This window comes from Molothrus ater, chromosome 6 (assembly GCF_012460135.2).
Source record: "Molothrus ater isolate BHLD 08-10-18 breed brown headed cowbird chromosome 6, BPBGC_Mater_1.1, whole genome shotgun sequence".
NCBI classification, from domain to species: Eukaryota; Metazoa; Chordata; class Aves; order Passeriformes; family Icteridae; genus Molothrus; species Molothrus ater.
The window spans coordinates 27,583,865-27,599,257 of NC_050483.2; the positions used below are offsets into that span (position 1 = coordinate 27,583,865).

Below are 15,393 nucleotides of genomic sequence, written 5' to 3' on the forward strand. Positions count from 1 at the left end.
ATGTACTTGCACTGTGATTGTCCACGCTAAACTTTACCTCTGGTCCTTCACATCTCAAAAAGGCAGGCAAATGAAAAAACCCTGCAAACAAAGGGTCATAAAAGGCAGAAAGTTTCCCTGAACTGCTCTATAGTAATTATTTCTTTTTGTTTGTCCTAGCTCTTATCATGAGGCATTAAAATCATACACTTTTGTAATCGACAGCAGGTTCCCATTGCCCCTTAGGGCACTCGGGGCTGTCTCATCTCATTTCATTAATTACATTTCATGACTGCTGTGGGTCAAGGGTTGGAGGAGGGAGCAGCGTCCAATTTCACAGAGCAGCAGCAGTCCCTTAGACATCAATGAAAGAGAGGGTTGGTTAAAAAAGAAAAGAAAGCCGAAAAGAAAGCCAAAAAGGATCAATCAGGAGATATCTGCTGTGAAACCTGAATTGCTTCTAATAAAATAATAAGAAGGCATCAGAGGTGCCAGTACAAGTACTAGCAAAAAAGAAAGGGAGAAAAAACAAAAATGAAACAAGGGGGAATTTCTAAGTACATTTTGCTGATTCAGTATAATGGCAGCAGCAGAATCATTGCCTCATTGTCTACAGGAGGCTAGAGGCAGGGCACTCCTAAGGAAAAGCATTTTTGTCAAAATGCAAACCTGGCCTTTTGGGTGATAAACTGAATAGCCCGTAGAAGAGGTGGTAGGAACAGTTGACTGAAGGGTGTGGAGCTTGCCTTGAGAACCCAACTGCCTCTCAATCAAGGGGGCCTGCTGAGCCTTCACAGGAACTTTGATGAGAAGCTGAAAGAATAGCACAAATTTTCATCTAGGGAACTGAGATTGCTTCTGGTAGGAAGATGCTCATTTTTCCCCAGGCATTTCGGTGATGCCATTTCTAATGAAATTGTACTAACACTGCACAATGCAGTCAGGGAAAACAATAGGTAGAATATATTGATAGTTTTGCTCAGTAGTTCTCAAAGCTCAGTGGTTAAAACTGACAGTGCACAGGTCCCAAGTGGGGAGAAAGGATTCGGAAGAAAGACACTTTCCAATGTATGTGGAGCAGCTGAGGGATGCCTGTTCCCACAGTTGGTACAGATCTACTCCTGGAAGCAGAACAGGGAGGAAGGGGAAGAAAATCTTTAGCAGCGAGCATTTATCTCACAGAAGCTGGAGATACCCTTTGGAGAGCCTTCCTCTACTGACAGACAAAGGCTATCCCAAGAATAGTGTGAATTAATGTAAAATAAATACAATTGATCTATTACTATTGAAACAATTTATATCTTGTTCCTATAACTTGTTTGACCTAGTGCTTCCTGGTTTATTTGTTCCTTTTTACTTCCCTCATCCTCTCTGAAAGTGCCTTTGTGCTATACTGAAAAATTGGCAGGTGGTGTCACTGTCAGGCTTGACTGTTGATGCCAAGAAGTCATTTCCTGTACTCTGATCTGCCACATTGTCACCTAAACTGTCCCAAGAGCAGGGTCCAGCCTGAAAATTGATTTGATAATAATAGCATCTCCTTATGCAGGAAATTTGTTCCTAGTGCTTGAAATCAATGTTTTTAGGGGGTTTTCAAGGCTGCACAGGTATTTTTTCAGGCAATTGTGCAAGTCAGGTCACCCGTGTTCATTCCTCCTCACCAGTCCCTATCCCTGCAAAGCCAGTGGACCCATCAGCTTCTCTGCTTCCCTCCTACCTGCTCTGCAATGCTCCACATCCAGGCTGCACTTCCCACCACTCTCCACATCAAGTCCCGGGACTCTTAAATCAATATTGCCAATATTCAAATCAATATTCAAAGTCATCACACGACCAAACACCTCCTCATAAATAGAGATCACAACCATAATTTTCATTCTTTATAATTATTAATAATGATTTAGAAATATAAGGTTCTACACCCAGAGGATGTCTGGGCTCTGGAACAGCCTCCCCAGGGAAGCAGTCCTGGCACTAATCCTGCCAGAGTTCAATAAGTGTTTGGTCAATGCTCTCAGGCACATGGTGTGATTCTTGGGGCTCTCTCTCCTGTGCAGGGCCAGGGGATGGACTTGATGTAATTTGACTGCTCTCATTTTATTTGCTTTTCTCCTGGTTATTATTTTGCACAGGTTTTGATAGCAACATTTTCTTCTCCAACTTGAGAGCAATTAAAAAAGAAAAAAAAAAAGAAACCCTTTCAAACCAGGAAAATTATTAATGTCTCAGTATATTAAGGTCATTGTAAATAAATTCAGTACAATAACTTCTTTGTTTTTAAAGTACATGTTCTTAACTGAAAAGATCCAAAAGCCCAAAACATAAATATAAATGGGCTCATTTTAATCATACAATGTATTGCACGTAGGATTTCAGGGAACCTCTGAATATTTTCGCTTTAATTGGATACATTTTCATTTTAATTGCTAAACTTGATGAGCCAATAAGAACTTACATCGGGCCTCTCACCATTTAATTTACCTGCTTTAGTACATGCATGCTAACTACAGATGCAGGCACTGCAAAGCACATTTCATGGGGTATTCCCATTTTGCTTTGCTGAAATAAAAACTCCTCTATTATTTCTCTAGAAGGAACCAGCCCTTATCCTATCCTTCATGTTCAACACAGTTTTGCTCTAAAAATGATATCACTGAAGAGCATGGCTACCCCTACCTTTATCTCAGTGACTACCCTGCAAATGCACATAACTTACAAGTACCTAAGTAAATGAGCTGTCATACTCAATTAAATTTGAGCTTGTTCTTCACCTATTCATACTTTTCTACCAAAATGAAATATTCTGCAAGTCAAATTGTGCCTTGATTTGCTTCTTAGAAATCCACTCCTTGAAACACTGCCTTGAGTAGTCCAGATACAACACCAGTACTTCTCTAAGGGTTTCATATACATGTAAGTGGGAGCAGGAACTGGTCCTACAACCCCAGTAGGAACAGAGATGTGAACACCATGTGCAACGAATGCAAACACAGCTCCTTCCCCACAGCTGTGCCAGACTAACAAGATATAAGCACTGAGAATTCAGCCAAAAAGGGGAAAAAAAGGCTATTTTCAAATTGAGACACAAATGACTTTTCTAAAAATAAACCACAGGGTAGTGAAGGGGTGGGAAACAAGTCACACACGGGTTTTTTCTTTTATGAATTCTTCTTTTATTTTGCAGATTACAGGTCCTCATTTCCCACCTATTTTTGCTCAGTGGCAGAAGAGTGAGTACAGGAGTGCCAGCAGCCAGGCAGCACAGCTGGTCAAGGAGGGGAAAGGATTGATGCACAGAAAGGGGGTCAAGCCTTTGCACTTTGCTGCCTGCTCTGTTTCTAGAAATGCCAAACTGGAGATGAGGAGAATGGGAAATCATCAAAATGGGGACACTCACCTTTCTGCTACTTTGGACATCTTTAAACAATGTCTCTCTATCTGCATGTTCAGAAAAGTTATCTGAGGAGAGAGATGACAAGGACATTAACAATTTATGAGTTCTGCAGCATGCACTGACAATATCCCAACACACTATTGATTTCTCTTTCCAAACAGCTTGAAAGTAATTCAGAAGGAAATGGGACCCTTCCCTAGGTATCAGAAGCTTATTAACTGCTTCCAATAGCAGGCTCCCTTGCCAAAGGCAAAGCCCTAGGGGAAGCTTCAGAAGACATAACTGAAAGTAGAAAAGACACATATTTGGGGCTAAGGTTCCTAGACTACTCAGGGAAGTATATGACTACTATATGATCTCCTTTTTGCAAACACACTCTGCTCTCCCATTCCTCTTACTGACTGGCATCACAAGAACAGTAACATCTTACAGCACACTTTCATTCTGCTAAGAACCAGTTCTTCAACCTGTGATAAAAAAGCTCAAGAAATCTAGCATCCAGGCTTAGCTCAGAAGACCACCCAAAAACTGGTTGCCTAAGAAACTTGTTTAAAGATGCATTAGTAAAATGCTGATCCAGTGATTCCTGTTTGTCTTTCAGTGAGGGCTGCTTATTGCATCAAAATAATTTTGAGAGAGAGCTCTTCATGCCAGTGCAAGGATGTGTGAGTTGGCTAGTCATTCCTTGGCATGATTGTCCAAATAACTTTTTCCTAGTTTCCTAAAAGCACTGACTGTACAGTCTAACAGTCATGCATTGAACAATGTCTTTCTTCATCACTCATCCCAAGCCTGTGCCCAGCTACACTGGCCTTTGTCACTGTCCACTTTTTAGACATCCTCAATGAACTGGAATTATTGCCTTATTGTCTGTGTCTGGTCCACAGACAATAAAAGTAGTTTCAAAGGTCAGTGTCACTCACAATACATATCACCATACAACCACACTGCTCAAAGAATACTTTTAACACTTAACATAAGTGAGAATTAAGGATAAGTATGTGAGGATCAAGGACACGTAAAGCATAGAACTGGTTTTGCTGGTATCTCAGTACCTTTCTAGGCTTTTTTTCTGGGAGCAGTTCTCAGAAGAGTTGCCATACAGCCACCTACTTACCTGCTTCCGGAAATCCTCTTTTGTCGTTTTGCGCACCGGTTGGGAGGGCAGGTGTACGGGGCTTTGGGGCTGAGACTCCTCTGTAACCCCATACACTGACTGTGAGGAACCAAGGAACAAACCAAAGGGGTTATAGCATTTTTCTGCTACACAATGAGGAACGGTGCAGTATGAAAAGCAGTAAGGTAACAAGCCAGCAATTTCCTACTGTTTATATCCACACAGGTAATTATTCAGCCCCAAGCAAAATTTACAGATCAGACCATTCTTGCTGATGCCTGCACTTGGAAGGCCTGTAGGTGTGTTAAGAGAAGAGTTTGTTTTAAATGTTTAAACGCAGATGATAATTTTTAGGAGCTCTGAAGGCTGTGCGCACTAACACTTGCAGGATGAACACTGGGAGCTGTCACTGGGGTGAATCAAGTAGTAAAGGAAAATACTAGAACCGAATTCTATGCCACTGTCTTTCACTTGATTTAATTTCTTGATGTAAAACTATATATTGAAGAAAGTGCTTAACCAGGTCAAGTCAATAGGTCACATGAACTTCTCTAAACAAAAACCTGGAGACTGACCTGTAGCCATTCATTTTCAGGACAGACACCTGCACTGAAAGTAATACCATTTGCCCTTTCATTTAGTGCTTTTGCTTTTCAGTAAAATTTCTAATAGACATGTGAATAGCTCTGCTGCAGTTTAACTACTTATGGAAATTCAGGAGTCCAGTCTTCTGTCCAAAACCATAACAAGTGATAAGAAGAAACAGCCTGAAGCTGTGCCAAGAGAGGCTTAGATATTAGGCAAAAATTCTTCTCTGAAATGGTTATCAAGCACTGGAACAAGGCTGCCCAAAGAAGTTGTTGAGTCATCATTCTTGAAACTATTTAAAAGATAGGAACATGGTTTAGTGAAGGACTTGGTTAGGTTAAGGTTTTGAGTCACTGATCTTAATGGCTTTCTTCAATCTAATTGATTCTATGAATTCATATACATAGAAGAGCTCAAACTTGCTGGAAGTCAAAGACACCCAAGTTACTAATGATCCAGTCTTTGAAATGATTAAGGCAGGTAAACATCTCATTATCTGTGCCCAGAAAATTTCTTTAAAAGAGACCTAGGTATTTTTGCCAATTCCTTTTAATTTTATGGGAAGGCAGAGCCATCAGACATTTGGGACACAGAGATCCTTAATGCCCTTCTCAGCTCTACTCATCACCCATCAAGTCAGTACAACTATGCTGGTAAAACTGAAATAATAAATTCACCAAGGAGAACAAAACATAACTTGTATTATCAAAACACTGTTTTTTTTGCTCCTCTTGGGTAAGTCTCATATACAGTAGGTGTCAAGTATGATTTACATTAAAAGAAAACAAAAACAGTGAACCAAACTAACTCCAAACAAGAAAAAACGAAAATGAGGAACTAAACTGACCTTTTTCACTTTTTGTGGGTTTTTCATACGGCGACACTTTCTAATGTCCATTTCTGTGGTGTTCACACAGCCTGGCTGAAAAGAGTTGGTAACTGTGTTATTCCTCTGTTAAGAATCTTCATCTTACCTTATCTTTATAAAATATACAATTAGATCTTGTCCAAAACTCTTTCTTGAGGTTTGTGTTACTCTTGCTAAACAAGAGACTGCATATACCCAAGGATGCCATGTCAGCATTCAATCCACTTACTCCTAACTTTGTCACCAAAAGGAAATAGCTAACAGTGGGGAGCTTTTGCTACGAAGTCTGAGACAAACTGAGTAAGCTGCTTTTCTTTCATAAGCCCAGTAAATAATTTTCCAAAGTTTGTATTTTTCGCATATTTCCAAATCAACAGTTCCATAGGTACAGAAGTCCAGAATGTCTCACATAATCTAGCAGACACTTGGTGCATTGTGAACTGCAAGGAAAATCAATAAGGGGACTGTAAGGGCAACGTTTTTGTGCATAAAGCATTTACTAGTAGTAAAACTTTTCCTATCAAAACCTGGAAAGTCTCTTCATTCAAAAATAGTTTTACCACAGGCCTGTGCACATCCCAGAATGCTCTTTCCTGGCTGTCCAAAATCTTTCTTTCTGTTTTATCCTTTTTTCTGTCGATTCTGAAAACAAAAGCATAAGTGAGTATGAGTCAATGTACAAGCCACGCTTTCTTCTCTGATATAGTTCCTAGCTGTGGTTCTTAACCCCAAGACAAAAAATTTCAGAAATCAACTTTTTTTGTACAGTGATGTTGCACTTGCACGGGCACATGCCATGAACAAAATAACACTGATGTTTACTCCAACTTGGGTAAAAAAAGATTTTCCTATTAATGTGGAAAAATTTAACAGGTGTTTTTCATCTGATGAGGAAAACCTTTCCTGCTACCCTGTTCCTGTACTCTGACTTGACAGGCTGGGAAAGTTTGTAGTTTTATCTGTGTCAGGAGACCCCCAGGACCTGTTTGCTCCAGGTGAGGATCCTGGCTGATGCTGAACTGAGGTCCCCATCAGGAGAATCCATTGCACCTAAATGCCCCAGCAGCACCACTCAATGAATACAGATTGCAAAGGAGCATCTATCCCAGACATTTCCAGCAGCAACAGCATGGGCAGCACTTGTGGCCAATCCTCCTTAGAACTTTCAACTCAAACACTTCCTCTGCCTGTGTGCCCCCATGCTGGCAGAGCAAGGGGTAAAAGCACAGGTGACCAAAGGTGAGCTTGCTGCATGGGCCCTACAAACCAGCACCCATCCCAGAGAGACATGACTGGGCTAGCACAACAGGAACTCTGTAATTCCAGCCCTGATGCAGTCAGTGAACCAACTCACTGAAAGCACACAGCCCAAAGGCCACCAGAGGTTGTTCAAAGCAATTCTTGGCAGCAGTGAGCAAATGACATCTGGAACCTCACTCAGCTTTACACATAAGCACAAAGTCAGCACCAGCTTGCAAGATCTACCTGCAGAGGGACTGGAAGAAGCACATGGAAGGAAGAACAGCCTCCATGCCTCCACTTCAGAGCACGACTGAATAAAGCTCTGTGTCCCTGTGCTGGGTTCCCACTGGCTGCCACCAGGAGAATCAAAGCAGTTAGGAAAGAAAACCCAGGCCAGCTGTGATTTCTGACCACCAGGTTCTCTCCCATCTGTTTTTGTTTTTGAGGGGCAGTGCCCCTTGGCTAAGTCTGTGCTAGAAATGTAGCAAGAGGATAGGAATCAGGGGAGAAAAACTGAAGTTTATGAGCAGCCCTCCCCAGAAAAAAGCAAAATTCTCCACAGTTTGGCATCACTAGCTGATTTCCCCCTTGCAAGGCAGAGATGCGAAACAAGCTCTGGCACAAGCTCTGTCCCCACACAAACCAGAGCAGCTGCTGTACTGCGCTGAGGACACCCAGCCCAAAACTACTTTTCTGAGTGAGTCCTTCACACCTGGCCAAGGGGGAAGGTGAAGCCTATTCCAATCTTACAGCACACACAAATTGAAGGGACTCTTTGGAAGCTTCATGAATTCTCTTCATCGACACTGTGCTCAACCCAGATTGTCAGCTCCTATCTCCAGACTTACTGATAACTCAGTATTTCACATTTTAAACTATGAAGACCCAAAGCAGCTTGATGCTCGATGGCTGCAATTTTTGAAGCAATGTGGGTATAGCAATGGGAATTCTGTGTGCAAACAAAAACATGAAAAACAAAGCAAACTTGGTAAGCAGGAGGAATGTTTTCAGGTATTTTTGATTTTTTCCCTCCCTTTTCTAGTTAACTTAAACTTTTAGTTAATGTGAATTACAATGTGAATTCCAACCCTGCCTTTCTGGAAACCTGAAGACTGAACCATCACATGAACTGTGGACCAAGAAGCTGAAACTCGCCAGCAAAAAAGTTGATAGTGGCCAGTTCATGCTTATGCCTCAAAGAAAACAGAATGAAGAAAAGATGAATAACCAACAGTGATCACAATGAGTCTGATATTTACATTTCTTCCTTAGGTGATAATTATATGTTTTAGATAGAATGCAGACTTTTGTTTTGACTTACACTTTTTTTTTAATCTTGGCAATAGCCTTTAAGTAACTGAAAGTACAATTGCTATCTTAAGTTCTAATTTTCTCTTCCAAATGGAACACTGCTATTCTGGTTGGAAAAAATCCCTTAATTATCCTGCAGTTTAAAAGATAATTACCATATATTTAAATGGTACATAATTGCAATGTTTTTAAGCAAAGAATTTATCAAAATTCCAAAGGGTTAATCAAAGATAGAGACATATACCTCAAGACACACCTTCAAGAAATCATATTCCGTAACTTTTTAGCATCTAATGCTGAAAGTGCAAATTCCTTCCAATGGAACCATTTCGGTACTGGTGTTCTCATGTGTCATCTTCACCAATCTTTCCATTTTATAAATGACAATGGCAGGCACAAAATGGACACTCAAGAGTTTTAGGTAGTAGTTTGTAGACAATAGTACACAAACCCTAGACCATATCCATTTACCAGCAGTAATGAAAACACACTCAAAATATAAAGAGGCTTCACACTGCTTTCACAAGGGAATATGAGAAGAAATACCTGTTGTAAAAACCACCCTTATAATCACATGGAAGTGACAATATTTTTAGACTCAGAAATACTCTGCAAGCATAGAGTAACACAGACAGATGAAAAAATTCTGTTCTTTCCATTCATACAAAACAAAAATACTCCACAAATGTAGAAGCACAATGGGCTTGCAAATTACCCAAGGTCCCATGGTGAATACAGGCTTAGGAGCTCCAGACCAGTGTTTCCATGTGCAGATAATTAAACCCATCTTTCAGTTTCTGGCACAGATCTTCAGAATTGGCTCTCTACTGTTTCTAGTCTGCCAGTGATTAAAATTCACCGACACCTTCTGAGCTTAGACACAGTAAAGATTTTGACAAAGAAGTTTTATCTGTTCAGAATCCCCTTCCCTTCACAGCTCTAAATACTGGTGCAATTCAGTGCTCCAGGATTACTCACTTCACTTGGGCCTCTGCTTGCATGAAGATGAATTCCCACTTTCTTGCAAACGCTCTCTGAAGTCTTGCTAAATTTTCCTGTCAAAAGATGAAAATTGTAAGAACAACTAATTTCTGTAATTACAACATTTGCTTGAGAGTACATTTAGCATGGTGGATATTTTTTATTTTTTTTTAACTGAGAAACTAAAGACATGGAAGTCAGTGTTGGTTTCAGGTGAACTATAGTGCAGGCAAAGCAAGGCTGTAACACATCTTTTTGGGCTGCAACCCAAAGGGACCTGCCAGGGATAAGTAATGGAGTGTGATGAAGACAGCTTGAGCTCTAGTATGAAAAAAATTATGGACTTGTTCCCAAAAGATAACACTGAGAAGCTTTGTGAAGCTGATGACTTTCATTTCTGATAGCAGATGGCTGCCAGCTGCACGTTTGCCTCTCATCCTCACTTTCCCTCCCCTCTGCACTGTTCTCTTCTCTTCAGGCTTTTGTGAAGGTGCAAAGCCTGAGGTCCCCTGCTTTGCTCAGTCCTGGTCACTGCTGAGAGCATTATGCAGCTGCACAGTACTGAAGGCTGGGGATTGCCAGGATGATTCACAAAAGGAAATAGCTTGTTTGTCTGAACAATGAACACAGTTACTGCAAAGAATGGCTCCAGATGCAGTTTTGCTCTACACCTGAAGTAACAGCTCTGGTCCAGACCCATTCCAGGGAGTGTAGGGATCTGAACATCTGGATGTGGATGTGGCTTCATCACAGCTTGAGGTTAAACTCAGAACATGGCTGGAATTTCAGGCTTAAATTCCACCCTGAAGTTACGTTTCCATACCCCCCCCCAAAAAAAAGGAGGACTTCGAGACAATTAACAGGACACTCTTCTCCATTACAGCTGGTTTAACTGTTTCAAATTTACATTGAAAACAAACACTTGTAGTTCTATTCTTGTTCTCTTTATACTTATCACCTTTACTTCAATAAACTTTTTCAGGCACATGAATTCCATACAAGAAAAAATCTTCCTACTAGTTACTTTAAACTCTTGTATAACAAAGAGTTTAAAGGCATAAAGCTTGGCCCTTTTACCACCAACTCCATGTAACAGCTTCAGTCTGTACATATGGAGGAAAACAGTTAAACAAATGATTTACAGCTGTACTGAATGTGATGATTTCCTTAACTGTGGCTACAAAAAACAACTTGTAATTATCTGCAACACAAATTTTTGTGGGTATTTTATTCATTATTTTTATTTTATTTTAAATTATGTTCACATGTGCCCTCTGGAGTAAATATGCTGAAGCCAATGAAACATCACCAATAGAAGCTATATTTGAATTGTGCTTATGTTTGACCAATTATAAAAAACCTGAATGCAACTATACAAACTTAATCACATCATCAAGACTCCTGCTCTAATCAGCGTGAATGTGGGCTGGGGGACTGTCTGTAAATGCTGCAAGCAGAAACTAAAAATGAAATTCTATTCTCTTGAAGCTCCAGGTCACTGCTGGTATCTATGGAGAAGCATTCTCATGCTGCATCTCCAAAGGTATGAGAAGCACTGCTTCTCACTCCTGCAAACCTGTTTATCTCACTTGTGCTGAGCTTACATCCCTTGCTGCATCTGTTCAGCTCCCATAATGCTTAGGAAGAGTTGGTGCCATTCTTATCTGAACGTCTCCAATTAGGAGAACAAATTTTGAATGCAGAAGTAACCTCTAATTGTGCAATGCAATATTCACAAGAAAAATGAGATACTGCCAAGATCTAATTATTTACCATCACTGGAGCATTGCTACTCTCAGTAGGCAACAATGTGCAAAAGTACTTAGCCAAAGCCTGACTGCATGTGTGTGGGAGTATGTGCACCACTGAACAACCTTTTGTGCCTTTATGGTGGATCTTTAGAGTACTTACGCTTAATTGGTTGGATGTGACCAATTTTAATGGTTTTAATAATGAAATCAACAATATGCAGAAGAAAAAACTCAGCAAAAGGACATGTAAGTGCATGCAGGTTGTTATATTCCTTCCTTTGTGCTTGTTTGAGATTAGAACTCTTGGGAAGTCGGAATGCATTTCCAGGGTGAACTAGATAAGTGGCAATTTTTGCATGCTCTGCACTCGACCAAATGGCATATCTCTCCACATGCACAAATGTTCCAAAATGTAGAAGGTAAGGAAGAAGGAAAAACTTCAGTCTTGGGAAAAAACCCCCAAAAAATCCCACTCTAAAATATACGCAACATAGATGTTTTCATTGTAATAATCATGACCATGTAAGTCCAACTTTGTAAACAAACCCTCTAACAAAAAGCTCATGTATAAAATCCTGCTATTACACTGTTGAGCCAGTAAACAGAAGAAAGTCAACATGACAGAGAGAAAAGTTTAGCTGCTCAGAGCACTACACTCCTGGTACTCAAAGAAATACTCAGCCCTGCCCCTCCTGACTCCATCTTCCCACTCCTCTCCACCCTGCAGTCCAACACCAAAGTTTGAGATGTTTTTATTGATAGTAATTCCAGATCAGAAAACACGCTCTAAATAAAGTTCAGTGATATTTTTCATATGGCATATAGAAAATGCTCCAATTCTAATGTCTGAGAACTTTTGTAACAAAATGTGTCATCAACAATTTAATTGCCCAGTGGCACACCTGAAAATCTATAATTTTCCTGTGCTGAAATCTCCTATATAAACCAGGATTTCCTAACTGAAAACAGGATACCAAACGAAACTTCTGTGAAATTTGCTCCAGTCTTGAAGGGTTCATTATACAGCAGATGCTTTAATGTGGGACACAGAAAAGCCAGGGACATTCATCAGTCTTGTTCCTGATGCTGTCTTCGTATCAGCCTTCACACAGTACTGACAACTAAGGAAAAGATACAGTAAAGGCTGACCCCAAAGCACAAAATGGCAGCATTCAGTTGGCAAGCAAAGCTATCCCTGCATCCCCCAGCTTTAAACTCTAGCAGCAGTGTACCTACGGCTTCATAATCCGCCAGCTCCAGCCTAGCTTTGTTCTGCATGGTCCGTTTGCAAAGATAGATGGCTAAAGGGAGAAACAGAATGGAAAACAATTACAGACAGATTATTAGTACTAGATCTAAAAAAAAGAAGGAAAAAAGTATTCTATAGACAGTTTGTTTTCATCAGAAAGCAACATGAGTCAAGGAATGAGAGGGCTAGACACCCAGCTGACATTGCTTACGACTAATCTCAGTGGCCCTAAATATCTGGGACATCTCATTTAAAAGTGCTGGGAGCAGATGCGAGGACCTAACAAGATATCCACGAAAGGCACAATTGCTTCTGGGTCTGGTAAAAGATATAGTATAAGCAACCTGTTCCCTAAGCAGTTTGGGAATATGCATGCCAAAGTGACCATCCCTGCACTTCTTTTCTGCTAAGAAAAAATAAAAATAAATCAGGATACTGAAGTGAAAACAGAAATATGGGCCAGATCTTAAAAGCATGATCTGAGCCTTTTTTAATATGCTCCATCCTCTTATTCTTATACATTTGAAATGGTAAAGAGAAGCCTTGTCACATTTCACTATAGGCAGAGGCTGCTGAAACTGATATGGTTTGGAATTCTGAGGGTCAAGATGAGCCCAGCACACACCACCAAACCAGTCCCAGGCTGCCTTCTGGGAAAACCCCACCTGGATCTGCTAAGCGCACCCCATTTCCATTAAAGGCTGAAACACAAGGTCCGCAGCACGCTCTGTGTATACAGTCAGGTCTGAACTTAATAGAGGACCAGTGCTACTCATGTAATTCTATTCCATGCTGTTTCTGTAATTTTAACATTCATATAATGAGCCAGTATTATGCACTGTAACCAGAGCTGACCAGTTCATTTATATTTACACATCTCAAGGGCAGTTTTTTCTGTAAGGCACTTATGATACCAAATGAAATAAGTCAGTTGCCTCACAGTGTTTTTTCATGCAAGGCAGTGAACTGCCATTAGCAAGTTAGTTCCTCTCCTGTAAGTGGACACATGCAAATAAAAAAAGTATGAAGTGCTCCTGGGATTTCAGCTTTATTTGGGTCTACTGCTAGTTTGGGATTAATTCCTGGGAAGACTCCATCTGTACAGGCCTCTGATATGCAAAGTCTGATTATAAGCATATGTTAGAGGTTTCTGGGACAGATGAAAATCTGTCACTACAGAACTCAGCTAATGCAGCTGAAGCTTGTCCAGCTGTGGGTCAGCTCATAGAGGGTTTTATTTTGGTGTGTACTGCCCCACTCAATGCCATTGCAGTGCTGACTAACTGACTAATAATCTGACTGCCAAAACCAATTATTTATCTGATACTGCAGGAAAAAACCAGAACCTCCCTCTTCACATTATTTTTCTGGTATTTAAAGAATACATATGAGACACAGTTCACACAGTAATATAGGGTGACTGTAAAATATGGAAATCTTTTTTGCAAATACAAAACAGCATTGTGTTTTCTCCTTAACCATTCCCTCACTAGCATAAACATGTAAGTCTAGCTCATCTGCAGATGAGGACTTCAAATGAATTATCACATGACACACACCATTGCAGGCTACTTCTTCACCCCAGCAAATGATTTCCAGAATCCATAATGATGAATAATTATTGCACAGGAAAGAAAAAAACTCAAACTGATTATTCAGGGAGGAGTTCTAAACCAATCTTAGATTATGAGATGAAGGACTTCCAGAAGCTCCCGTTTTATGACTGCACACATGTGTACACTTCCTCTTCCAAAGCCACACCAGGATGCAACAATTAATTTTATCATTTAACTGTGAAAGCAGCACAGGTCTGGAAGAGACAGCAATATTGCATGCAGACAGCTAAAGATAACAACACCGACATATTTTGTTTATGTATTACCCCTGTTTGCAGGCACTCACATGTTTAAAACACCATGTTGCACTTTATTAACTCATAAACCATGCTCAGTCTTCTCTTTTACCATATCATCTAGTAATCTTAAAAAAGTGGGAAAATAAGTCTGATGTCATGTATCAGAGAACTTTTAGCTATGGGCTGCTGTTAGTTATGTACTGGTTTATTGATCAGTCAGATAAGTGCCCAGATGAAGTAAATTTTATTGATCCACATAACGGATTCAGCAACAGATCAGAGGATAGTCTCCCACAAAAGCAATATTGGTATTATTTAAGTTTCCCAAGAACCAGTATTCTGCTTGCCACAAATCCTGCTGAAATGAACAGGGCTATGGGAGAATGAAGGCAACAGATGGCAAAATCCTGGCCCCACCAAGCTCAATGGCTACAGCTCCAGGGGCTTGAGACACTGCAGGGTTTCAGTTTGTGCATTTGAGATGGGCACAGATCTGCCTCGGCACTTGAAGGATGTATGTGGCCAGCAGTAATTATTTGAAGGACAACTATTTACATAACAAACTAACTTTCTATAATGCAACAATCATGCTCTCACCATAATCTGTGTTTTCTGGTTCCCAGCAGTTAGAAGGCCAAAAGTATGGTGCCTAAGAAGAAACATATACATTTTTGTAATTTAAGAGATGAAAACCGATTCAGATGCAGAAAAACATTACAAGTTCAAAAAGAAGAATCACAAAATCTACCACCCAGATTCTGCCCTCAGGGGAAACACTGCTACAGATTACAGTAAAAGTGAAGATGCTGCAAAAATCTTTAATGGTCCTCACTGCAGGTAAATAGAGATGCTGTAATGCAAGCACATCTTGTGGAGGACGTCCAGTGTCCTGATGAAATTTCAGACACTGTTGCCAGCTCATCTGAATGTGGACATCTTATCCACTATCCCCAGAACCTCCTCTTTCCCCAAGAATTCACAGGCCATCTGAATATATATATGTATTTTTAAGCATGTGAGAAACCTTGTAGTCTTATCTATATGCTACATATCCCTTG

At 40.3% G+C, this 15,393-nt stretch overlaps 1 protein-coding gene across 6 annotated transcripts in view; it reads right to left on the reverse strand.

Annotated features, from left to right (window-relative positions):
* Nucleotides 1–15,393, reverse strand: part of RGS6 (regulator of G protein signaling 6) — a 246,804-nt gene that overhangs the window by 55,114 nt on the left and 176,297 nt on the right. For all 6 annotated transcript variants that reach the window (XM_036383593.2, XM_036383592.2, XM_036383590.2 and 3 more), the window contains 7 exons: nt 14,933–14,984; nt 12,468–12,532; nt 9,478–9,554; nt 6,507–6,588; nt 5,926–6,000; nt 4,491–4,589; nt 3,377–3,438 (listed from right to left, as the gene is read on the reverse strand). In XM_036383593.2, coding sequence (XP_036239486.1) covers nt 3,377–3,438; nt 4,491–4,589; nt 5,926–6,000; nt 6,507–6,588; nt 9,478–9,554; nt 12,468–12,532; nt 14,933–14,984 — 512 coding nt within the window. The remainder of the gene's footprint in view (nt 1–3,376; nt 3,439–4,490; nt 4,590–5,925; nt 6,001–6,506; nt 6,589–9,477; nt 9,555–12,467; nt 12,533–14,932; nt 14,985–15,393) is intronic.